Source organism: Poecilia reticulata, chromosome 12 (genome assembly GCF_904066995.2).
Source record: "Poecilia reticulata chromosome 12, P_reticulata-male-v2, whole genome shotgun sequence".
Taxonomy (NCBI): Eukaryota; Metazoa; Chordata; class Actinopteri; order Cyprinodontiformes; family Poeciliidae; genus Poecilia; species Poecilia reticulata.
The window spans coordinates 23,420,232-23,447,282 of NC_088841.1; the positions used below are offsets into that span (position 1 = coordinate 23,420,232).

The window sequence follows — 27,051 nt, forward strand, 5'->3', positions numbered from 1 at the left end:
AGGACGTTGAGCTTATTTTACGCAACACACTGAAACATTTATGACCTAATTAACAAAACCAGATGAACTTTCATGTAATTTCACCTGGATTTCAACACATTTTATTACAACCAACTAATCACAGATCAGCTCATTTACAGGGATTTTCTTTCATCGGATATTAAATATTAGACATAATGAAGCGCAAAGCGAGTCCTGACTTCACCCGGCCTGTCAAATCAGCAGCGGCCTGCAGATCGGCACAAGACCAGACGAAGGGGCCCGAAAGAAAACAAAGGCTGTTTTTCTTCTTCTACTCTTCCTGTCGTCTCAGGCTGATAAGCCGACACTGGATCTGTTCTGGTGAACACTGACCCTTCACAGGATCCCCTCCAGGCTGGAAGAAAAACCTGATCAGTCTAGGTTGAGAGGCAGGTCCTGAAAGTACGAAGCATTTCAGAAACCCACAGCCAGCTCGCTAACAGGCTACGCTACACGTCTTTCCTTTTAAAGCTCTGCAATGTAACAGCTTGTTAACAGCAAACCTGATTTAAACTGTCAGACTTGCATTAAACCACTTCCACATCCCCCCATGTCCGATGGGTCACCAACATACCTAAAACCAAGAGAGCTGGAAAGACGACACGTCTCATTCACATGAGTTTGTTTTAATAATCAATTAAAAATGGGTGGTTCAAGACTGAGCAGCTGAATGAGTTTCACAAATGTCACAACCATCAAACTGCCAACAATAAAATAAACACGTTCACCCTGTTGCTGCTGGAAAATCTGGCAAGTCCGACAAAAATAAGACAAATCAACTGTATAAAAAGCCACTTAAACGAACAATTTAATGTTGTACGAGTTAAAAAAGGCATAACAATGGGCAATGAAGTTTAAATGAAGCCTCAATTCTTTTGTCTCAAGTTGAGATTCAAATGTTTGAAGGACAAACCAAAGTCAAATTCTCAGCATATTTGAGTCATTTGCTCAAAATTCAGGATGACAGACTTCACTGCAACGTCTGCAAATGTTAAAACACCAGATTCCCTGTCTGAGCTGCAGTCTGGAGCTTTAATGTCCCACTAATTATGATATAGACTGTTGATGAGACTCTAAGTCCAAGTCTGGAGTTCAATGTAAATCCTTAGTACAGTGGTTCTTAACCTGGGTTCGATCGAACCCCAGGGGTTCAGTAAGTCGGTCTCAGGGGTTCGGTGGAGCCTCTGCCGCGGAGGTAAAGACACACTTGTGTAAAGTCGTGATGACGCCCCGCTTTGCCATCACTTGCTGCAGAGGATCACGTTACATTGCTTAGCCAATCAGAGCTGCGGAGGAGCTCTGATTGAAGGAGCTCCACTCAGCATGGATTTGAACTTGTGTCTTTAATTACTTCAACAAAACTCACAGTTTTTACCAAATTCTGTAGCTTTCTTGTACTTCTAAATCTGCTCCTTAGTCGCATCTTTTTGGGCCTGCTACTGCCTCTAGTGGAGTGGAGGTGGTAACACAACTAATGTAATTACATTACTAAATCAAAATACCGCAAAGTCTTTGTTATTATTTATTAATTTTTCATTCTCTTAAGAATGTAGAGCTAATTAAATGATCTAAACAAAACCTTAAAGTGGTTCCAGTTTCTCTCGATGGCCAACCTGTTGAAACTGTGGCACATTTTAAATACGTTGGGTCGTTCCTGGACAGTCAGCTCAACTTTGCTGAAAACACTGACTGTATTTTGAAGAACTGTCCTCAGAGATTCTACCTTTTAAGAAGACTTGGTGATCTTGGGGTGACCAAACTAGACTCTAGTTGGGTACCTGTATAAAAAGCCACTTAAACGAACAATTTAATGTTGTACGAGTTAAAAAAAGGCATAACAATGGGCAATGAAGTTTAAATGAAGCCTCAATTCTTTTGTCTCAAGTTGAGATTCAAATGTTTGAAGGACAAACCAAAGTCAAATTCTCAGCATATTTGAGTCATTTGCCGCGCATTCACTGAACGCGCGGCAGTGAATGCGCATATGAAACTGGTGGGTTCGGTACCTCAAAAAAGGTTAAGAACCACTGCGTTAGCCTATGTTGGTAGAGTCCAATTCAAGCTTAGAGTCTGTTTGGATAAGCCAATAAAACTCAGTCAACCTTTGGTGCCCACATATAAACATGGTCTTCATCATGGCCAGTCATTGAGCAGCAGAGATTGGGCAACCCATCCCTCCCAGTTACACAGCTCAACTGGTCATGCATGTCCACCAAGACAACATCACGCCTTTCACACCAGAAATCTGCTGGTTATTAGTTTTTAAATTGACAATTTCAGCAGAAAAATGAAAACTCTTGTTACCTCAGAACTCATTTTCTCCTGTTCTGAGTGGTTTGATGTCTACACATTGGCCCTGAAATGGGAACACGTCATCAGAACACTTTCAGTTTTATTGCTCCATGTAGGTCAACTAGTTGTTGGAGATTTATTGTATGTTCCCAGGCAGCGTTTACATCAGCGACTGTCCGTGAGGCTCAGCTTTGTTTGTTTCCCAACAACTCTTCTACTGCTGAAGGAGCTGGAGAGGCAAAAAACAACCCAGCAGGTTTTAGTTAAGGAGAACAAATGGTTATCATTGGTGAAAACGTTTTGGATATAATGAAAACTAAATCCTCTTTGTTCCGACTGAGTGTGTGTGACATTTGTTCGTATAACGAAGCGTGGCAGCAGAAACTTCATTTAGCTTCGTCTGGTTTTAAGATACTTAGTAGTGGTAGAAAATAAAGTCTGTGCTGGTGGTGGAAATGTGACACAGACAATAAAAAACAAATAAAAGGCAAATAAAATGGATGGTTTAGAAAAAGGTGCTAAATGTGCTACCAGATCCCAGTCGTCAAGAAACACAGAGACGCTGTTTTTATTCTGAAACACTGCGTGTCTCACAAAACGGTTGAATTGATCCTTTTCTAATCGTGCAGCCAGATGTCAACATGTTTATTGGGTTTTATTGTAGGACAGACAAACATAACGTGAGGAAAGTTAAACGTACAAAGGCTTGAGTCAGCCTTGAATGCTCTGCAGAAACATGTGTTGCTGCAATTATAGCAACAAATATTTGAGGAAATATCTGCCAGTTTTCCACATCTACACTGAATGACCTGCCCAGTTTCTGTGTGAAATAACAGTTATTTGGTACTGGGAAAATTTTTAAAGTCATAGTTTAATCCATGGATTCTCAGTTGCATTCAGGTTTGGACTTTGACTGGGCCATTCTAAGCTTTGATCGTTTATGTGGTTAGCGACATCCACGTTCCCATTAACCCAGATTAATCTTCCTGTCTTGTGCAGATGAAAAGCTTCTGGGTTTTATGATGTTTGTTCACTCATGTTCCAAACAAACAAGAACAGCTGGATTTACACTGGTAACCAAACACCAAAAGCTAACTGCGCTAACCCAAAAGCACGACCCATAAACTGTTAGCTAGCTCCGCTAAAGCTAACATGCTACACCAACACGGTACTGAGTGAAAGTTAATACTAAAGCATCTTGTCAACAGCTGCCTTTCCGTTACAAATGTGTGAAAAACTTTAATATGTTGAAAAAACGCAATTTTGCAATTGGACTGTTTCCATTAAATAGAAAATTTAAATAAAATTATTCACGTGTTAAGTCATTAAAAAACATGCATCATCATCATCATCCTCCTGTTAATTTATGGGAAGCTCAGCGTGCTAAACTCTCTGAAAGTTAGCTAACATATTAAAGGAAGAATTAGCTTCATTATTAGCATCCACCAATGATGGTATTAAATCACACACTGGTCAATTCAATTTCCAAATAAGGGTCTGTTAGATTTTATTGAGGTGCATCAGAGTAGAGGGGGCTGAATACAAATTCAAAACTGTAAAACCTTTGAAAATAATCTAAATTTTTTCTTCCACTTTATATTTACTCTCCTAAAACCAATGAATGTGCAACTTTATATAAACCTGCTGATAAGAAACTGGGTAAAACTAAGTACACCTCCATCCATCAAATGGATTACCTAATATTATCATGCATCAACACTTCTAAGCTGTCTCCACATTCATCTTTTTTGGAGCAAAGCCTTTAAGGCAACTACTGGACCGACATGCAGGGACGCGACTCTCATCCATCACATTGTCTGGGTTCGGTATCGTCTCGGTTACAGTAGAAACGCTTAGCAATGCTGCAGGCGCCGTCTGCTCCTGTCAGAGGAAATCTCTACAAAACACGTCGCCTTAATGAGCCGTTTGCAACCGCTGCCTGTTATTCCTGATATGAAACAAAGATCGTTTACTTCTTAATGGAGTTTTTGGGAAAACTGACTGAAGGTTACTGTGGCTGAGGAACGAACCGCCGCAGGATATGAGAAACACAAACAGGCTGACTGAACGGCTGCAGGCCAAACCGAGTCAGCTACACACACACACGTTTGCGTGCCTATCTTTGTGGGGACTTTCCATTGACTTCTATTCATTTCTACAGCCTAAACTTTACCTTTACCCTTTACCTAACCCTAACCATCACATACCTAACCCTAACCAAAACTCAATTCACACCTTAGGCCCATCTCTGACCCCTGACCCAAAAACAGGATTTCCCCTTGTGGGGAACAGGCTCCGGTCCCCACAACGTAATGTCAGGAAAATCGTCCCCGCAAGGTATTACAAACAAACGCGCGCACACACGCACATATACATTTATAGACAACACTTGCTTCTACAAACGGATGATCGAATGGCAGAGGTCGGTAAATCTTGCTGACTCAGGTATGCAGACAGTCAGACTGGCTGGGTCTTGCCAGCTGCAGGAGATAAATTTAGATGGAAAAGGTTTAAAGATGAGAGTTTAAGTTTGATGTTTCAAAGCATCAGAAAATGGATTCTACGGATCATCGTTTTTTTTTGGGTTTTTTTATGTGACAGGTTCGCTTCTGGCCTTTTATCAAAATGGAGGGTCCTTGATTAACAGCACTTTGGGGTTCCTGAAAGTCTAGAACATTTTTTTAGGACCATATCAGCTTATATTTAATTCAGCAGTGGATCATTTTTAAAGTTACTTTATTTATCTGTTTAGTCTGCTTTAATCTGACTCCACTTCATTTCCAGTGTGAATGTGCAACCAAATAAGTAAACTCTGGTTCGGTTTGCTTACATATGTGAACTATAAGTGGACCGGAGAACGCTCCAAAAGCAGGAATTGGACTACAGTGCAAGGCATTCTGGGTAAATACAACCAAAATAAACATGCTCGTCTAGTATTAGCTAGAGAAATGCTTTGTGATTTTTTAACCAAGACAAATAAATCTTACAATTCTATTTTTGCTACATATTTCAAAGAAAGAAGTTGCACTTATGTTTCGTTCAGTGGTTCTTGGTGCTGCGCCCCCAAAGGCGAGGAGGGGAACAGCTTTTTCAAAAAGTTTGGTTTATTTGACAATTCAGTGTGAAAGGGAACCGTAGCAGCTGAACATTTAAGAAATGTTACAATTTTGGTCCCAAATCAAATCAAATATGGTGGGAAAACAACCTTAGACTATAGAAAATAAAGTATGTGTCTTGAAATAATAACACACATCTCTATTCTCTGTGTGATTAGAATGCATAACCTCTGCAATCAGATTGTTTTAGTCTTTTCTTACGTATTAAAATTACTTTAAATTTAGATATTTTAGTTTTATAGGTCAAGATTTTTTGTACATTGTAAATCTACAAAAAAAGAAAAGCTTGACAACATTAAGATTTAGACTTTAATTGCTAAAACTCACATTTGAGAGGTCAAAAATTCAGAAAATTCATGTATTGTAGTGGATCAAGAGGTGTGAGGTTAAACAAAGATAAACTGAGAAAAATATAATGATGCATAAATTAAATTCATAACAAGCAGCTTGGATTTATAAAATTGAGAAAACCGGCAGAAAATTAATAGAACTTTAAAGGAAAACAGCATCTTTTTACTCGTCCCTGGAAGCAAAATATAAACAAACGTTGCAGCTGAAGCTTGAAATAACAATAAATAAATGGAAATAAAACAGTTTTAGCTTTTAAACTCTAATCACACGTTAGGTATCTGAGGTGATGAGATAATAAAGCTCTGCTGGGGAAATCAACCATTACCAGCATTCATGTTCAGACTCATGGGTGTATTGAAGCATTTCCGTGTGTGTGTGTGTGTGCGTGTGTGTGCGTGTGTGTGTGTGTGTGTGTGTGTGTGTGTGTGTTGATCAGCAGGCTAGCGTGCGACTTGTGACTCAGTGGCTTTCAATGGGCTCAGCAGGTTAGCTCTGGCATTAAGAGTGTCGCTGTTGGGGGCGTAGCTCCCTGTTGGACCACCCATGTTAAACACGGCGCCGTTAGCCGGGATTAAAGTTTCCACAGAATCCACGGCGGTGGTCCAGAAAGATCACAAAGCCTGCTAGGAAACACATTGACTCCGTCTTATGAGCTTAAAACAAGTGGTTACTCTTTCTTTAAATCATCATCACCACTAAAACCTTTAATGTTTCAGGGACTTAAAGAGATAAACTTGATAACAATCGAACGTACAGCTAATCTTTGAAAAGACAAAATAAATTCACATGCCAGGGCCAACCGAATGGTCCCAAGAGCTAAACACACAGAAGAAGAAGAAACTGGGAGAGAAAAGATGCATCGATAAAATAAAACTTGTTTGGATACAAATGTAGAGGAAAGACTTTGGAGCGAAACAAAGTTGGTGGAATCAACTGATTCACTCACTCTTGTTGCCTAGCAACAACCAGCTTTGAGCTTTGAGCCCCCCCCAGGTTTGGTTACCTAGCAACCATCTGCTAAGTAACTGACACAGCAGCAGTTTCAAGTTTCAAGGATTTTCTCATATTACGATATAAATGTTTCAAGATATGAAACACTTATAACGTAATATGTTTTACAGTCACATTGTCCAGCACTGCATGCAGCAATTTTGGTCATTATGGCACATATCCAAAAAAACAAACAAACCAAAAAACACAAAACTGACTCTTTTTTTCTCAGAATTCCATCTTTTTATATTAGAATTTTGACTAAAATCTCAAAATTTGACTTTTTATTCTCAGAATTTACTGTTTTACTTAGAATTCTGACATTTTTTTCCTCAAAATTCTGGATTTTATCTCAGAATTAATCTTTTTTCTCAGAATTCTGATATTTACACTCAGAATTTTGACTTTTGTCTTAGAATTCAAAGAGAAAATGTTGAAATTCTGACATTTATACTCAGAATTTTGGCTTTTTTTCTTAGAATCCGAGAGATAAAAAGTTAAGATTTATTTTCTTCCAGTGGTCTCAATCTTCTTCCATAATTAGTAGAATGAACGTCCATGCAAAAAAGAAAAAGGAGAAAATATCCAAATTGAGCATCCAGATCTGCTGTGCAGGCGTACAGTGGGGTTGTATGTCTGCCTTTGATTGATTAGACAAAAATCAACTAAAAACTCAAGTTTGGCATCCAATCACTGCAGCTGTATGTTGGGCAATCATTACATCATGGAAAAAACAACTGAAAGCCGCAGACAGAAATGATGAACATGTGGTAATTTCTGACCAGAGCTGTTGATAGTTTAACTGTGGAAACAATAAATGCTTGTTTCATACTCAGTTTTTAAAGACGGATCTAAATGTTTTAAGTGTGTTTTGGACTCTGTGAATGAAGAATGTCACCTTTCATAGCTAAAAAGGCAAATCTACCGTAGATTTCTAAAAATATCTCAATCACGTTTTTTTACTCCAAGAGAGCCAAACTACAACAGAACCATTAAATAAATATCTATAAACACATTTTAAAATGCAATTATTTCATTTCCAAAAGAAACATCTGTCTTTTTAAAGCTGCTTTTAAAGTATTGCGAACGAATGCAGCGCTCTAAAGTAAATCAGTGAACTCTGTCTGATTAAGATCTGAGACCCATAAAACTTTTTAAAAAACGTCAAAAGTTGAACAAAGCAGGATTTTAAAGTGGAGAAAAACAAAACCAGATGTTCACTGGAATTGGAAATATAATTTATCATGCGAGTCAATCAGCCATCCTTTATGTAAAGCATGTTTCCATTCAAATTCATTCAGTGTTCAAAGGAACGACTTCACTCTGAACGACAAACAATTCAGTGCGATAGCTGCGACTGTCGACTCAGTGGGGGAATTTTTGCAACCCTGCCTGACAGAGAAACTAAAAAAAGCTCAAAGTGAAGCTGAGAGGAGAGTACCTTTCTGCTGCGCCGCCGCTGACCTTTCACCTGCACGCTCTTTAAATCCAGCAGCAGGCATCCCAGCAGCAGGTACCATCCGACATGGTGGAGCATGACTGCAGGAGACGGCGCAGGTCTGCCTGCTGCTCAGCTTTGTACCACCAGCCTGCAGAGGAGGCTGATCCTGCTGTCAGTAGGATCAGCCTCACCTATAGGCTACAGGCACCTGACGACACGGCTTAACCAGCCCTCACAGCAGCGCACAAAACACCACACATACCTGGATAAAAATGCTTTGATCTCATCTCTGTTTTGTTGTTTGATTGTGTACAAGCTAGCATTAGCTTACCAATGCATCTAGCTAGAAAGTAAAAAAAAAAGAAAGTCATTTAATAAAATTACAGCTAAAGGGACTTTAAATGATCCAGTCATTACATTTGTCATGTAGCTATCAGTTAGTATAAAACAGGTGAGAAACCCGAATTGTCATTTGGAACTGCAAAAGCTGGATTAGCATGACTAGCAATGCAGCACAGCTAGCAGCTAAAGAGCGTTTTAAAATTAGCAGCTAACATTCACACCAGCACTCAATAAACTGGAGTTCCTGTCATTACCAATGATCCAAACTTTGAGTTTTATCATGTACACTTTGACTTTTTTTAATTCTGCACCTAAAACTTCACCAAAGTATGAAAAAACTAAGACTACAAAAAAACTAATACAAACTATTTATCTAATAAAAACTAGGAAACACACTGTAAAAATGAATTAAAGCTAACTGACTTAGACAAACAGTTCTGTGTGAGGGAATCCCCACCACATCCAAACATGAATGGATTCTCTTTTTTTTTTTTTGGCTCTGGAAGATGAAAAGAAAGATGTCAGAAGTGGGTAAACCCACAGAGCTGGGGCTGAATGAACGAACCACAGCTGAGAGAACATTCGAGGAGGAACTGATCTGATTTACGCGGAGGAACGGCAGGGCGCCACGCCTTCGGAGGAAACCTCGCCTCGTGTTTATCAGCGAGAGAAGAGAAGCCGTCGAGCGTAAACAGCAACAGAAATTAACGGCACCAGAGGGAGTTCAGCTCTGGATGAAAAGCACCTCTGTGGACTTTAACATCTCACAGCAGATGTGCAAACAAAAAGAAGAAAGGAAGAGTCATTTCTTGGTTTTAAATAACTTTGCATCAATGAGACGTTGAGTCAGGATTTCTGTCCTTGAGGAAACAAGCTGAGGACTCTGGTGAGCGGTTTCATCACCTGACATTCAGCCATGCCTGATTTATCATCGCTGCACAGAAAACCCCCCTCCTCCTCTTTAAATTACAGATTGGAGGAAAATTATTACTTTGAGCGATCTGGAACTTCTCACGCTGAGGAGACACTCCAGTGACAAAGACAAGAAAACAAGCGGAGGAAGATGTCTGCTTTTCCCGATTCCATCCTCTCCAAATCCCAGATCTCCTCCCTCTGCCTTTCATCCGAGCCTTTCTGCTTTTAACAACACATTTCCCACTGTACTGTTTGACTGTAGGGCCTCGTTTCTCCTCTTTAATTATTTCATATTGAGAGAATCTTAAACCTCATCAGGCGGATGAAAAATTACAGCTGAATCCCTTTTAAAGCGCATGAAAGAAACGCCTATACGCATAACTGCCTTTATTAAAGAAATAAAAAACATGCTTTTTTTTTTTTTTTGCATGAAGCTCTTTTTTTAAGCGACATCTTCTAATTTGTGAATGAGTAGCTGGGAATAATGTGTGGTAACTCTTTGAAGCAGAAACACCCAAAACCCCAATGTGGAGCAACTGTTTACATCTATGCTGTCAACCCGTCACATGCTATCGTTTACATCCAGAAATTTCACGCATGCGCTCAACGCTGGAGGCCAAAATGACGATTCTTTCACATGCTATCTGTAGCCGCGCTGCAGCAGAAGAACAACTCCGTCAACTAAATGAGTTCTGGAGTTGAAGGTATTGTTAATTCAGTGCAGTGCGCCGCAGCAGAAAGAAGAATAACGCAGAAAAAACGTTAAAGAAAAACTCAAAACCACTTTTTTTTTTTCCTAAGGCTTTGCTACATGCGGACTTGATGCCATAGCAACCAACAACAACGCCACTTTACGTTTGAGGATTCAACACCAAAATGAAAACAAACATTTCCAACACACAGAACAGAACATTCAATCTGTTACAGTTTTATGTTTTCAGGCTTGATATTTAATGAATAAATGATCGCTGTGGTAGATTAGCTACTGCTGCTATTAGCTAAGCTAACACAGTGGTGGTTGATTAGCTAATATAAACACCTGCCCTACTGATGATCCGCCAAGAGTTTGTGTGTAGGTCGCATTTTGTTATTTTTTAACTGAAATGAAACACCGAATTACACAGCACGTCTACATGTTAATGTTGTCATGGTCAAGGTAGCATAGCTAACCTGACCTTGTTATCTAGTTGTAGTGTTGACAATCAGTATCAAATCACCGCGTTCCTTTTCCTTTAGACTTTAGGCGTACATTAAAAATTTAGCACATAATGTTGATAACACCTAAAACTAATGCTAGTCATTGTTAGCGAACAGCTTTTGGTTCTGGTGTAAGAAAATGGAGGCGGGAACATGCACTTGTGACGTCACGCTGCAACGGGTCTATATGTTTATAACCCAAACTGTGATGCCAAACATTATAGCAGGAGGTAAAAAAAAAGGCTTTTGGAAAAGTTTCCAGATGTCAGAAGGAGCCACATTTATTAGAGGTGTGCCGATCGATCGGCCACCAATCATAATCGGCCGATTTCCATGAAAAAGTGTATGATCGGTGATCGGCGATCATTGGCTCTTGTTGCCGATACCGATCACCTGCATCTCATTTCGCAGCCTGCCTGTGCAGCTGGTCTCCTCTTTCCTTCACACTGTGCAAATGCGCAGCAACAAATCCTAAGCAATGTTGAACTATAACGCACTGAGTGAATGGGGAAGTTTGCGTGTTGCAGCGGAAAATTGAAGCAGGTCAAAATGCATCAACACAACGAAGCTAATACGACATAAAAACAATGCCATACTTGACGGAGTTTGGCTACATCGAGGCTCACTGCAGTAAAAATGACATATGGAGGATCAGATAGCAGGTAAAGCAGCGCACAGCTACAAACACTCACCTGGATTAGCATGACGGTCAGAAAGCTAAACAAATAACCCGCAAAATTATTTAAGTCTTCAAGCTGTGATGTAAGACGCTGGTTCTGCTCTCGCTGTTGAACCGCTGCTACGCGCTACAGGTAGTAATATTTCACAGACGGAGCACCGCTTCTGCTCCACCTGGTAGTGACTCTCACACCGAACCTCTGCTTAAAGCTGCAGCATCTAACCTAAAAAAATACATTTTACATACGTATTAAAACTTTCGCTGTCCTAACATGAGACAGATAATCTCTAAAAAATAATCGATCTCCTCCCTGCTCTGCATAATTACTCCGCTCAGTCAGAAACAGCCACTCAGAACTAGCAGTAATCAGCTAGCCGCCATGCTATCAGGAAGTTTTCCTTCAGTAACTCTGGATTGTTTATTGTAATGGATCCTGTATTTGCCTTTGAATGTTAAGTTTTATACTTGAATTTTTTGGCAATGTTGAGAGGTTTTATTTTGGCTCTTTGCATTATTTAGCCTCTTCAGAGCCTCCATATGTTATCAGTCTGTTAGAGATAGTATTACCGATAGCAGTACAATTTGCACAATGCCTGTTTTGTTTAGTTTCTTCTAGGGCTGAAACGATTCCTCGAGTGATTCGAGTACCTCGATTATTAAAATTCCTCGAGGAAAATTGACCTGCCTCGAAGCTTCGTTAATTTATGTTTTATCATTTAGCCCACCGTGTTTCAGCCGGAACATTATTTGCGTTGCGCGGAGCTCTGACTTCCGCCTCTGAGTTGTTGACGGAAGCTACGTGTTAGCGGTATAACGTCCAATCTTCAAGTTCGGCCCGCGGGGATTTTACTGATTGGTGATAATTCCGGGTTTTCATCGTTTTTGTGGGACCAATAAACATCCTTAAAATGACCGGCGCGATGCCGGGAGTCCGGCAGCCTTTCTGCTCCGAAGCTGCTGGTTGAACGGCGGGAAGAAGCTGAGGAGGATTTCTACAGGTGAGCGGAGAGACTGAACACGGCGGGCGGCTGAGGGTTGATGCTTACAGGGTAAGAGCAGCTTTACGGACGAACCGCACAATAAACTTATATCATCCCGGTCTGAACAAACGGGAGGCGGAACATGGCTGGTCGATGAGTTTCTGAATGGAGGAGCCGTAAATATCCCGTATTGCTCCCCCGGTCTACAAAAAAGTAACTGGTAGGGAAGCTCAAATGTGGAAAAAATAGACTGATGTTGATATCCGATAGTAACACTGGTGGTATGGAAGATTTACCAATATTTTATTTCATAATTGTTTTTATCCGATTACTTGATTAATCGTAAGAATAATCTATAGATTACTCGATTACTAAAATAATCGTTTACAACAGCCCTAGTTTCTTCTTGGAAAAAGTTATTAAAAAGTTTTTGTCTCTGTGAATTTATGTTTCATTTTTCCATAATGTAATCAGTAGTGCTTATGATAAAAAAATAATAATAATTATGTGATCGGAATCGGGAGGAAAAAACCTGATCGGCACATCTCTAGTATTTAATATGTGAATTACAGACATACAGCATCTTCCTAACGTATTCATACCCATGTGTAGTCAGTTTAGGTGTCCAGCCATGTTTTGGTCAAATTACTGTTTCCAGATGCTTTAAACATGTCTACAACTTTCACAACAGGATACACACACACAGTCGTGTTTTCATCACTTGTGGGGACTTCACATTGACTTCCATTAACTACAGCCTAACCCTTACCATAATCCTAATCCTATCCCTAACCATTACATACCTAACCCCTACCTTAACCTTTACCATAAACCTAACCATCACAGACCTAACCACTAACCCAAAAACAACAATTTCCCTCTTGGGGACCAAGAAAATGTCCCCACAAGGTGCAACGGTCCCCATAACCCCACATTGTAGCAGAAATAGGTTCCCATAAGGATATGAAAACCTGGTACACACACACACACACACACACACACACACACGTTTGTTTTGCTGTCTTTGTGGAGACTTTCCATTGACTTCCATTCATTTCTACAGCCAACCAAAACTTAATTCACATCTTGGACCTAAACTCCAAAACAGCATTTCTTCTTTGGGAGCAGTGAGTTCCCACAATGCAATATGTGCCAGGAAAATGGTTCCCACAATGCATCAAATACAGAATACACACCTACACACACCCACACACAACAGGCTTTTAGTGGCTTTGATGAACCAGTGATGTCACTCATGCACTATGACATCACTGATGACTGTGATACATCACCCTTTAATACCAAGTTCCACAGAGCAACTCATTTGATCTACATGTCAGAAGACCGAAAATCAGTTTCACATCCTTGGACTTTAGAGCAACCAACGAAAACATGTCTAGAGACGAAGGTAGAGAGGAAGATGTGATGGGCGAGCTTGCCAGCATTTTCAAAGAAACAATAGTTGATGACGGCTTGGACAGACTGGAGAAGGAAAACAGCGAATTAAAACATATCGTGGAATGTCTTCGTTGTAAGCTCGAGCGCTCCAAGTCGAGTGAAAATGCTTGCTGGGAAAGAAACCTGCAAGCTAAATACGACATGGCGGCAAGTAGAAACAGAGAACTCCGTGCGGAGTACGAGTCGGTTCGTTCAGAACTTGATGACATGGAGAGCGAATATGAAAATACCAGAGATGAGGGGCGTCTTTTAGAAACCACCCAACAATCTCTAAGAAGAAAACTCCAGGAGATTCTGGCAGATTTGAAGACGGCACAGAGGATCCTGGATGAGAAATCTGGAGAGCAGGAAAACCTTCGTAAAGAACTGAACGTTCTCAGGAGCCTGGAAGCCTTTTGCAATGAAGATCTCGACACGTTACACAGGCAGAACATGATTTTGTGGCAGAGAAATGCTCTGCTTAAGTCGAAGATCAGAGAACCAGCAGAGGAGGGCAACCGGGCACGAGGTTCAGTTCTGAGGAAAGTAGGAAAATGGGCATTTACCACTTTAAAGACCATGTACCAGTCGGGAACCCTGAGGTACTGGGTCCCACCGTGGCTCGTATAGTTCCTCTGGTTAGTCTGGAAAACTGCTGCCTGGATCTTACTGGTTTTTCCTGAGTCGCTGGCTGGTCACTAAATCTCAATAAACTGCACACACTAACTGTATTTAATAGAGGTGTGCCGATCGATCGGCCACCGATCATAATAGGACGATTTCCGTGAAAAAGTGTATGATCGGTGATCGGTGATCATTGGCTCTTGTTGCCGATACCGATCACCTGCATCTCATTTCTCAGCCTGCCTGTGCAGCTGGTCTCCTCTTTCCTTCACTCTGCACAAACGCGCAGCAACAAATCCTAAGCGATGTGGAACTATAACGCACTGAGTGAATGGGGACGTTTGCGTGTTGCGCAAACTTCCCCAATAAAACGCTTGTCTTTTCCAGCAGCGCACAGAGGTAAAACCAGCTGACCAGGTATGCTGGAACTTCACTTGGGTTGCTAGGCAACGGGGCTGGGCTAGACTGAGGTTGCTAGCATCTCTAGCATCTCAAGGATCACTGATGCTGAGCTGTATATCAGCTCATTGGTTTCTGTTTTGGTGTTGGTAGGGATCGTTCTCAACGCTGCATTCACATCTCCAATGAGACTTTCTGATGGTGCTTCACTCAGCCGTTGTAATTGGCGTCGGGTTTGCCTGGTGTTCATTCGGGCCAACCCGTAATGGCGTGGTGTGACTCAACAGTCAGAAGGTTTAGGAATCTGCTCGTTCTCCAGACACTAAGAAACAGCCAGGTGTTTTTTAATAAGAGCTTGGACTTTTTTTTTACAAGCAGTAGAAGCGAAAATGAAAAGATAAAAATGTGAATTTCACATTCAAAAATATTTTACTGATCCCAACGAGAAATTAAATGTTGTAGCACATTAATTCAGATTCTTCAAAGTGTCATTGTAGATAATAATGGCTGTTAGGAGGAAAGGTCTGCTGTAGCAGTCTGTATGACAGCAAATCTGAAAAAGCTTCTGACTGAAGATAGTCAGTCTGATGAAGTGGATGGTCAGGGTTGTCCGTAATCTTCCTGATTTTATGAGGAATCCTTCTTTGCATAATCACTGTGTAACGTCTGGAAATGATTTAGGATTTTGCCTTTGTTTTTGGAACGGTTTTCCAAAAAAAAAGATTTTCCTCCGAAAAGACAGGAATGAAAGTTTTAAAAGAGACAAAATCTCAATGAAAGTACCGAGCTGCTGCCTCATGCTGCCACCCTGAGCGACACAATTCTAGAATTGCATAATCTGTCCACTTAAAAGTGTCTTAAGATGAGGAAAAAATTATTATTTTTCATGCAAAGTCTTAATGACAAACCCTCAACACTTAATGATAGATGTTTTTAGCTCTTCCTCTCTAATTTGGCCTCCTCTTGACACTTGAAGGCCGGCGCTGCCAACAGGAGCCTCCCTGGAGACACAAAGCATCAACATTTGGTTGTGCAGAGGGAAGCGGATGCCCACAGGCATGTCTGTGCCCAAACTGACACATTTAAAGCTTTACAGATCAAGTGTGTTTACACAATGGAGCGCTCTGACAAATTGGTGAAGTTTGAGGAAAACAAGTTTTTACTTCATCTGACTAAGACATTTTATGCAACTAGGAGTCGGTTTGGGATGATCACTTTGGGAAACCCAGAAACAGACGCCAACGCCGCCATGTTGCAAAGAAAACCGATATCTACCGATTCTGTAGATATCGGTTTTCCAGGCGCTTTTATCAAGCATAAAGATGTAAATTTAAACCAGCTTTGCTTATCTTTTGTTTCTAAGTTTTGGTCTATTACTTCGTCAAACATCTGGAGAGTCTGGAAACCTGATTCCCTCTGAAAGTGAAGTCATTTAATCAGCTATATTTAGTTTGGTTTAAGAGATTTGGCTACAAAACCATGTGTGATTTATGAAAGGCTTGTTCTCAACAGATCTGATCAAATTCTCCATCCTCAGCATCAACATAGGCTGAGAGAGAGAGAGGGGGGGGGCGAGAGAGAGGGGGGGGGAGAGGGACAGACAGAGGGGGGGAAGATGGAGAGAGGGGGGAGAGGGAGAAAGGGAGAGAGAGAGACCATCGTCTTTAACAACTTATTAAATATTATTATAAATTCATTTTAAATTAATCCTCAACAGTTTTCATCCTCAACTTAATCCTCATTAGTTTTGGGTTTTGAGGATTTATGATGATTAAATATTGTTCATGAGTTTTAAAAATCATTTTTCACTTTTTTCATTATTTAATTTTTTTTTAGCTTATTTCATTATTTTTTCAACTATTTTGTGATTTTTGTCTTTACAGTTTTATTTTGTTAGTATTTTTACTGTGTTAATTTTTATTTTCCATTTCATTTTCAATATTTTTCTTTACATTTTACATTTCCTTCTAATTTTTATTTTACTTAGTGCCTTTTTGTTATTTCATTTTTTCTTTATTATTTTTAATATTTTCTTATTTTATTTCCATAATTTTTTTCAACTATTAGTTTTTCTTTACAATTTTTTATTTTATCATTAATTTGTATTATTTTTCTTTACTATTTCTATTTTCATTATTATTATTATTATTATTTAACTTATATAATTATTACCATTATTATTGCTGTTATTACTGATATTATTACTATTAAAACTACAGTGGTATGTATAAACAAGCAATAATTGTAACGTTGTTGAATGTATTTTGCTGCATTACTGTGAAGGAAAAGCTCAGCTAAAAAGCAAAGCTCTCGATTTATATATCTGATAGTTTTTAAAGTGTTTGAAGCTGAACGGTTGTGTTGCATTTGATCCAACTTTTACGTCACTAATTTGAGACATGTGCCATAACTCTGCTGTACATAAACCCACATTAATCCAGACTGTGTGTTGGTGTAGAGCTCAAGATGCCAGTCGGCCCACAGCTGCTTCTAATCTCCACCATGTCAGCACACGATGAAACCAGACAACCAAACTGCTTTCAACTGGGAGTTTTCAGGTCAGCTTTTACAAATTCACTTATTGTCCAAAATTCACATTTTTCAGGTTTTTTGGGGCAGGGGGTTATGTTCCCATTTGGGTCTCGACTGCTTCTAAAAACAGACCAAATGTTTAAAAAGAAAAAAAAAAAAAAACACTTGTTTACAGTAAGTTGATGTTTATTGGTGTTTGAAAAATTTGCAGTTTTTTTGTTGGGTCACATTCTGCAGCATCACCTAGAAACCCCAGCAGAGTTCCGCCCGTCACTTAGCAACCCCAGCAGAGTTCCGCCCGTCACCTAGCAACCACAGCAGAGTTCCGCCCGTCACCTAGCAACCACAGCAGAACTCTAGCGCGTTTTACCGCTGTAAAATGGCTGCTACAAAAGTTAAGTGATTTGTCGTTGACTCACCATCAAATAAAACCAGCTGGGCAGGTTCTGGGTCCTCCTTAGAGTCCAGTTGCAGCAGAACAAGGTCATCTAGGTCATTTGAGGTCACCAACAAACAGAGGTTGGTAGAGTAGCCATAAATTGTACTCAAGTAATAGTAGGACTACTTCAACTTATTTTTAACAAGTAGTTGTTCACAAAATTACTCAAGTATCGTTGATAAAATTTGAATGCGACTTTATTCTTGTCCGAGTTTGTTCTCGCAATTTAACTTTCTTACGTTTTCTTAGTATGGCCCTAATTCTCCGTCATAACAATGCAGTGAATCTACTCGTAAAAGTACTTTTTTCCTCAAAAAGTTACTTGTGTAATTATAACTAGTTACTATCCACCTCATATTCTGCGTGGAAAAAGCGGTGACAATTTCTAAATATAAAACCACAGTTGAAAGCCCGGCTGCTGAGCGACCACACACTGAATCCACCAGACTGGATCTAAACCGCAGGAGTCACAACAGTTTTCTGATTAAATCCGCAGAAAATCCTTTCAAACATTTATATTAGAGGCTCCAGCAGATTCTCCTGTTCCAGGAGTCTAAGTGTCTGCCCTGAGGGAGACATCTGGCTTCACCTGAAACATCCCGATTACAAGCCAGAGCCGCTTCAGAGCACATTAAGAATTATTACAAGTTATGAAACAAGATTTATTTTTTCATCTATTGTTTTTTTACTGTTACCTCCAGGGCGATGTTGGTGCGCGGGGAGCGAGGAGGTTTGGGAGCAGAGCGGCTGCAGCGGGGCGGGTGGTGGCTGCAGTGCTGCTGGGCGCCGTCAGGGTCGTCCAACAGGAAGGACAGCTGACGCAGCTCCCCCTGCAGGAGGGAGGCGGAAAGACATAGCAAACATCATCAGATGGAGAAAGAAAAGCTAAAACTACCAAGAATTTTTATCTAGTTTCTACTGCAAATAATTTAGTTTACTTGGAATAAGACAAAATATATTTTTGACTAGTCATAAAGAAAATGATAACCAGAAATAAAATAAAAAAAATCTCACTAAGAATCTGATTTGTTCAAAAAAAAAAAAAGGAAAAAAAAGTAGTGAACATATTTTGTGTAGCCCATGCTTGGGTTGCTAGGTGATGGGCGGAACTCCGCTGGGGTTGCTAGGTAACAGGCAGATTATTTCACTTATAACCAAAACATTTTTCACATGTTGTAAGTAAAATAATCTACCAGTGGAAGTAGATATTTGCAGTAAAAATTAGACCAAAAGGTTATGTGTTTTTGCAGTGTCTACGGAAGAGGATTAGGACCAATTTTAATCTCAGAATTGACTAATCCCAGATTTATGACTTATTTCTCAGAAATTTAGATTCCCTCAACTCCCACAATATAGAATTTATTTTCAAAATTTAGATTTTACTTTTGGTCAAATTTTATACTTTTGTTTGGTCAGAATCTACTTTTTTCCCCTCAAAATTTAGACTTTTTTTTTTTAGAATTTGAACTTTGTTAGAATTTAGACTTTTTTCAAAATTTTGACTTTTCCTCTAAATTTAGATTTTTTTTCTCAGAATTCAGATTTTTTTTATTTCCGAGGGTTAAACTCAGACTTCTGACAACAATTCAGATATTTTTCAGTAGTTCTAATCCTTTCTTGTAGTAATCTCTAAAATCCATCAGAATATGTTGATCCTGTCTTGTCAGATATCAACATGTGCTCTGCATAAGAGCAGCAAAGGAAAGTGTCAGCATTTCTCAGGGTGGAATCACTTCACTTAATAAAAACATGTCACTTCAGGGTTGTTGGGAAAAGCAGAATCCATTTTATTTGGTGCTCTGAACAGATCCAGATGCAGTTATGACAGTCGCCGCGGCCACTCCAACCCTCAGGCTGCAGCTCATGTTGTAGAAACTGGATATGCATAAAGCAAAGCTGCTTTACATCCTTTATGAACTTAAAAACAATCATCCTGTTAGAAAAACAATGAGAACAAGATGAGGTTAAACTGCAAGGTGCATGAAGAAATATCTGTAAACCTTAATGGCAAAAATCCCCCTAAACGTCAATGTTCGTTTTTCGATGAAAACATTGAAGGTTGTCATGGAAACAAACTGTTGGTCTGCAGGAATCAGGATGTTCAATAGGGCGGGTCAGGAAAACATGGCTGAAATAATGTTCAACACGCTTTCCTCTCTAAACAGAGAAAGATCTGAGTGTCGGCCTCCTCAGACTTCAAGATAAACCAGACTTCACACATACTGACTCAAATACTTCAGGTTCTGTTAGCAGAAGAAAACTAACATTTAAGATTTTTTTCAAATCAGGTCAGATACTTAACATGTTTGAAACGTGTTTTTAAATGTTGAGTGTTAGAGGAATATGTCAGGGGTGCGTCTGTTTTTAACCCCACAGAGAAGAGAAAGGAAAATGTCATGCAAGTTCAGACTTAAGAATGAGGTCAAAGTTCAGCTCAGGCTGAACCTGAACTCATTCATGTTTGTAGTTCACCACCAACATTTTCTGAACAAAGTTCAACATTAATCTGTTTACATTTATTCAAGATTTATTCAATTAAGTTTTAATTAAATTATCCACAGAACATTTATTCTGTAACTAAGTCTTTTTTGAGCAAAAAAGTAAAAATTCAGAGTAAAAAAGTCAAAACTCTATGCAAAAAACATCAGAATTTTAAGAAAAAATGTCAGAATTTTGATTACAAATATTATTCTGAGGAAAAAAAGAGACTTCTGCAACAAAAGTTAAAATTCTAAGAAAAAAAGTCAGAAATTTGAGAAAAAAACATTTTTTTCCCCCTCCAGTGGCCCTAATCATCTTCCATACCCAACAGTCACCAGAACCTTACCTAAGAGGGAAACAAACTAAAACTCTTTTCCGGACAAAGAAGCTGAAGTTTTGCCTTATTTATGCTGTCATATTTCATTGAGTTAATATTCACTCCCACCTCAGAAAGCTGCTTACTTCAAACGGAGTTTCAAAACTCTCCAGGATGCCTCCGACCATGAGGAGTCCATCAGAACCAATGTCCAGGCCGTGGTTGACCCAGTCCACGCTCTCCAGCAATGAGCAATCCACAAACAGCTGCAGCTGATTCCTGGATACACTGAAGGCAACGCGATGCCAGTCTCCGTCACACAGCCCACTGATGGGGAACCTGCAACAGAACCATTTCAGGATGATGCAGCTTCTGTTAAAGTCAAACAGAAAAAGTTTGTTTTTCCCCTTCAGTTCATGTTAATGTCAGATTTCCACTGAATGTGTAGAAAGTCTGTTGTCTCTCAAGTTTTGTTATATTTAGTACTTTTTGCAGAATCAGTCAGTATAAGAAGCATCCAAATAAAAACTTTCCAACTGTTTAACAACACTTAAAAAATACACTAAAATCCTGCTGCTATTCTAAGAAGAAATATGTAAACAAACCAAAACTTCATACAACCATATGAAGCAGCAAACTAATAATCTGCTTAGGACCTCCACACCAACAGGTGGCAACCAGGAGCTAAGGTAAAGACAAATGTTTGGTTTATAGATGTAAACTTAAGAAAACAGCATAAGCAAAAAGAGGAAAAGAATTTTGTTTGGCCATTTTCCTCCTCATATTTATCAGTATTAACTTAAAAACAACCAAGACATTTTCAAACATGTCAAAAAAAAATTTTATTAAATTAATTTTGGTGGTACAGTAAAATAGTGTGTCATATTTCTAATTTTGTTCACCATATTTTTATTTTCCAGATGCTCAGACATGGTTAAAATTAAGCAAATATAAAATGAGATTTATTCAGTTTGAATGCTCCCCATTTACATTCGGCTCAGGGCCCCATTCTAAGTGGGGAAATCTCAGAAATTTTCCAGGAAAACTTTGTAAATTCCTGACTTCTAAAGACAAAAATTTGCTAGAAAAAAAAATCAAATCTTGAGAGTAATCTAAAAAATTTTGTATAATTTTTTTTAGTAATTTCTGAGCTCCAAAAGTAAAAAATGTTACTTTCAAAATTCTGCAGAATTTTTTTTCTTGAATTTCGAGAAAAAAAGTCAAAGTTCTGAAAAAAAAAGTCAAAATTATGAGAAAAAGTTTGAATTCTGAGAAAAAAAGAGTCAACATTTTGAGAAAAAGGTGAATTCTGAGAAATGAAATGAATTCTGAGAAAAAAGCCAAAATTATGTGAAAGTTTAAATTCTGAGAAAAAAGTCAGAACTCTGGCAATAAAGTCAAAATCTTAAAAGTCAGATTTTTTTCCAGTGGTCCTAATTATCTTTCTGTACAAACATTATTAAATCCATCCTGCCAGTGAAGTTTAAAATCTGCTCTGCCTGTGAAAGCCTCATCATGAATCCTCACTCGTAGTGGCGCTGTTGAGTCCCGATGAAAATGATGGCGTAGGCGCTGATCCGGAGCTGCAGCGTGATGTGGCTGTCCGGGCTGAGCATGGTGAACACGCTCTGCTCGTCCTTCTGCAGACTGCGGAGCTGCACCAGTAAACTGAACTCATCTGAAAACCTAGAGGCAGGAAACACAGGCAGCATGAATGAGAACAAATACAAAAAACATAACAAAATGGACAGGTTTTCAAATTGTTTTAATTCAAAGTATGATCATTTTTATTTAGCAATACTACTTAGCATCCTATTGGCTATTGTTTTCAAAGCAGCCAATCAAGGAGAACCATTAGCTTTTCCTTGGCGCTGATTGGCTGTAAGAGCGGAAATAAGGAAGTCCGTCGATATTAGCTTCTGCGTAGAGCTAATATAGTTTCCACCGAGCGTATTAATGTGTATTAGGGTATATTTGTCCAAGCTACTAAAATATATAGCTATAACGTTTTTAGATGCATATTTGTTGATTTCAGCTATTTGCAAGCGGTTAATAACCTCAGAACATCCAGTGTGCGGAGTTGACGTTAGCATTGCTGTAACTGCAGCAAAACGTCGTTCTAAAAGCTCTAATAATCCACGTTTACTGAAATGTGACAAACCTAAAAGACATTCAAACACACTTGTGAATATTTAAAAACAAACAAACCTGTCGCTGAAAATCTGCTGCATGGGGAGCGTCAAGGTGGAGTACTGTCCTACTCTGATTACCGGACAGCTGGCGCCCTCTACAGTCAGGGAGGAGTTACTGCGCTCTGATACCTGGAGCGAGAGCTCCTGGAGGATATTCAGCTCTTCTGTAGGGAGAGACAGAGGAAGGCTGATCAAGACGTCAACAATTCAATATTTAAAAATTACATAATCAGATCAAAATGTGTCCCAAAAATTGTACTAAAGTAAGAGTAGTGATGCTTTGAAATATTTTTGACTCAAGTAAAAAGTAGCCATCCACAAAATTACTCAAGTAAGAGTGAAAAAGTCTTTGGTAAAAAGTCTACTCAAATACTGAGTAACAGATCAAACAATCAATCACTTAATATTTAAAAATTACATCAATAGACTGGCCAAAATATAAAGTTAAGTGGAAATTTGGAGATTTTAAGGACTTTTAGTTACTTATAATTCATATAAGTAACAAAAATAACAAAATCAGGCAAAAGATCATTTTTCCAAATCAGTTTCTTTCAGTATAAAACTTCAGAAATTTTAACAGAAGCTGCAGGTGTGAGTCTGTGTCTGGTGAATTTTTGACTAAAACATGTTTGTTTTTCATTCGGTGGGTAGAAAATCCAGAGATTTTACTCAAGAGTAAAGATACGTCATAATAAAATTACTCACAGTACAGCCTAGTAAAATACTCTGTCATTTTTTCAAAAAAGTTACTCAAGTAAGTGTAACTAGTTACTACCAGCTCATTGGGGTTTTTATGGGGGTCCTGCTACCCGCTGTGGGAGCCACTGCAATTGAAAACATCTGCTAACCAAAACCCGCAGCCCGCTGCGAACACACGGCTCACTTAAAGGCCCACGACAATGAGCGTTTTAAAAGGATTTCTGTTAGCCACAGCGCCGTGCGTCGTTCTACCTCAGCCCCCGCCGGCTGGTTTCCTGCCAGCGGTTAGAAGTTATACGACAGGCTTTTATTTTTACCCCCATAGAGCAGCTAAAGTGCCATTCATCATGTGTAGCCTACAGGTGTTTTCCTTGAACAGCTCCTTTCTTTACTATACTTGGAGAAAGTGAGTCACTGGTGCTGATGCTACAGCAACCTGACAACTGACAGGGACCCGTCTGAACAGAGGATGGGATTATGTAACAGCTGGATCCAGGATTAATTAGGGTGATGTGTTTGAAGGAAAAACACCGACTCGACCCGCCGTTGTCAGAGGGATCTTAAAGAAAGCACTTATTAAAGAAACGCCCTCAGGGACGCCGTGGTACCGACATGTTTCAGGCGGCTGGAGCGCCGCCAAACACCGCAGAGGCTCAGGCCCAACTCCTGTCAGCCATGTTGTAAAATAAATGAGACCGTGTCTGTCAGCCCCTCCACAAGCTCGTTATCTCTTCCTGAAGATAAAGCCGGGAAAATCTCCAGTCCGCCGAGGGCCACACTGCAAAAACACAAACTTTTACCAACTGTTTCACTCTAGTTTCTACTGCAAATACCTTAGTTCACTTTAAACACAACAAAAGGAGCTTACAAGGAGATGGGCAATATCAGGCAATAAATCCTTAATATTGATGATAAAAAAGAAGAACTAGCTCCACTGGCAGATATTTTCACTTAACAAGACATGTTTCCCATGAGTTGAAGTAGAAGTTTTTTAATCAATATTAAATTCACGTTTTGAACATTTTTATACTTCCATTTGTATTTGTATTTCTACTTCTTCTAAAAACAGCCCAGGCTCTTAAAAACCCACTCAGATGTGTTTTTGGCAGTAATTTAATGATTTTTTTTGGTATCTGGAAAATGACCAGTTACATAAATCTGCGGAATGTAACGTTACAAATCAGAAGGCGCCGTTACCTAGCAACCACAGTGGAATTCTGTCCGTCACCTGGCAACCACAGCGGAATTCTGCCCATCACTTAGCAACCACAGCGGAATTCTGTCCGTCACCTAGCAACCAATGCTGAGCTCCTGAACGTTCACCCACAGACCTACTCTAACCTGTTCAAGGAAACATAACAGGTCATATTTAAGGAACTACTGACTCAAAACAAGATGAAAAATGCTTCTGAAAAGTTTTCTGTAAGTTAGTTTTGTCTTATTTCAACTCTACTAAGATATTACCATTCCAAAAATATCAAAATACTTCCATAATACTTGGTAAATATGGTGTAACACACTCTTTAAAATAAGACAAGAGATCATGCCAATCCAGTCAGGTGGTTGTATGTTAAAGTTTAACTAATCCCCAAACAAATCAACCTTTTTGCCAATAAGCTGCAAATTTATTCAGGTTTTTTTTTTCTTAATGTTTCTGTGCAAATCTTGACATTTGTGTAAATTGTTTTGGTTTCACATTATTTTTACCTAAAGCGTCTCACTGCTGGACTCCTTTGTCGAACGATGCCGAAACTGTTGGATTCATTTTTGTTTATCTTAGTTAAGGTTCATGAAACATTTTACACAGGACATGTTTAAATAGTTTGATTTTGTAGCATTGAGGGGAAAGGTTTCTGTTTGAACAGAAAAGGTTGCCAACAATCATCTCTTACTGAGAGACATTATTATATTAATACTGAATAAAAAGCAGCAGGTTTGAATCAATTTTAAACTATTTTCCAGGCTGTAATTTCAGCAAGCGGTTATTTCTCCAAAGCTTTCATTAACAGATCATTTCAGTGCAAACTCTGCATTGAACTGCCGTTATTTTCCAGAAATAATCACAACAATGCAACAGTTTTCCCACTGGAGTCTCTGATTGGTTCTCATTATATTCAGGAACGCTTCATTGTTTCCTTGCCAACCATTACAACATTTCTACAACATAATGAAAACAACAAAAACAATTAGTTATAACGGTTTCCTCGCCCGACCCAACATTGCTGATAACAAAGTGAAAAAAAAAAAAAAAACTAAACAAAAATGGCGTCTTGGTGCAAAACAATAGAAATCACTCAAACTCCAGTGTTTTTACTTCCTCAATTATCTGCAGTTAATAAAAAAACAATAACAGAGAACAGCAGGAGGAGCAGGGAGACGTTTTTATCTAAATTAAGAACATGTGTGTCAAACTCGAGGGCCGTGGGCTAAATGTGGCCCGCCTTAGCTTTTTATGTGGCTCCTCTGTCTTTTTTAATCAAGGGATAAAAAATTAAAAAATTATTATCCTTTGATAAAATGCAAGTAATTATTTACTTACATAAGTAGTTATATAAGTACTTATTTATAGTCTATTTTTTTTAGGTCAGAGATTTTTAAAAGGAGAATTGCATCTAAACTCTGTTGTACAATGTTTCATTCTTACAATAATAACAAAGATTTTATTCCTTCTCTATACACAATGTCCAAACTTCAAATCAGGTCATTTTGAAGGCCAAATACATCCAGAGAAATATTAACTGAATGCTAGTCAAGTAGCAGCAGCAGGTAATAATTTATTAAAACATTTTGACAGCAATAGAAACTGAGGAACAAAACTGTGCAACTAGAAAGCAGGAATGTTTTAAAGAATAAAAGAAAAGAAACTTTGTTTCCTACACATTCAGTGTTTTACCAGATTAAAACTCGTTCCCATATTGAGGACGAGTGGATCAGGATCTTTCAGATTTCAAGCAGAATGAAGCAGAAGATGAAGTCCTACACTCAGGAATGCCTCATAATTGGTTTCATCTTTTGTTTTGGCTCAGATTTCTGGCAGAGCATGTAAAGAATGTGCCGTTTTTATGACGGGCTGTTAGTAGAGGTGCTAAAACTGTAAATTATCTCTTTAATTTCTCCGTTTCTGTGATTTGTCTCGTTTCTTTGGAGCTCAAAGCCACCAATAAACACCGGCAGGTAGTGACCCCCGTACGCTGATGATGTTATTCTTTACATCTAAGATCCAATAAAATTTATATTCTCCCAAAGTTTGGGGAAATTTCTAGGTATTAATTTAATCTGATGATTTTCCATTTATAGTCAGCAACATCTACAAAAGGTAACTGCATCAGTAAGCACTCTTTCACCCAAATATCAGTATAAATGTGTTGATTTAGACTCACCAAGATGTTTTTGAACAAAGTCTCTTTTTCATCTTGTATTTGCTCCAACTCTATCAATCTTTTTGCACCAGTCTACCAGTTCAGAGGTCAGTACTTCACCAGCCTGTTACTGGGCTTTTTACTGGACCTGATGGTGTTATAAAACCACTTCCCCTGAGCTGAACGTCACCCAGACGTCTGCAGATATTACAGGACTTAAATTCAACCAAAGACGTTTTACCAGCCATG

At 39.0% G+C, this 27,051-nt stretch overlaps 1 protein-coding gene across 2 annotated transcripts in view; it reads right to left on the minus strand.

Moving 5' to 3' along the window:
- The window catches only part of LOC103473993 (uncharacterized), a 78,436-nt gene that overhangs the window by 39,419 nt on the left and 11,966 nt on the right, over positions 1-27,051 (minus strand). Inside the window, exons 2-5 of one of the 2 annotated variants that reach the window (XM_017307678.2) lie at positions 22,761-22,908; positions 22,080-22,238; positions 20,699-20,891; positions 18,451-18,585 (exon numbers count right to left, since the gene is read on the minus strand). In XM_017307678.2, the coding sequence (XP_017163167.1) occupies positions 18,451-18,585; positions 20,699-20,891; positions 22,080-22,238; positions 22,761-22,908 (635 nt within the window). Of the gene's footprint in view, positions 1-8,211; positions 8,422-18,450; positions 18,586-20,698; positions 20,892-22,079; positions 22,239-22,760; positions 22,909-27,051 lie in introns of those variants that run through there. The other variant, XM_081613473.1, reaches the window with a different exon arrangement.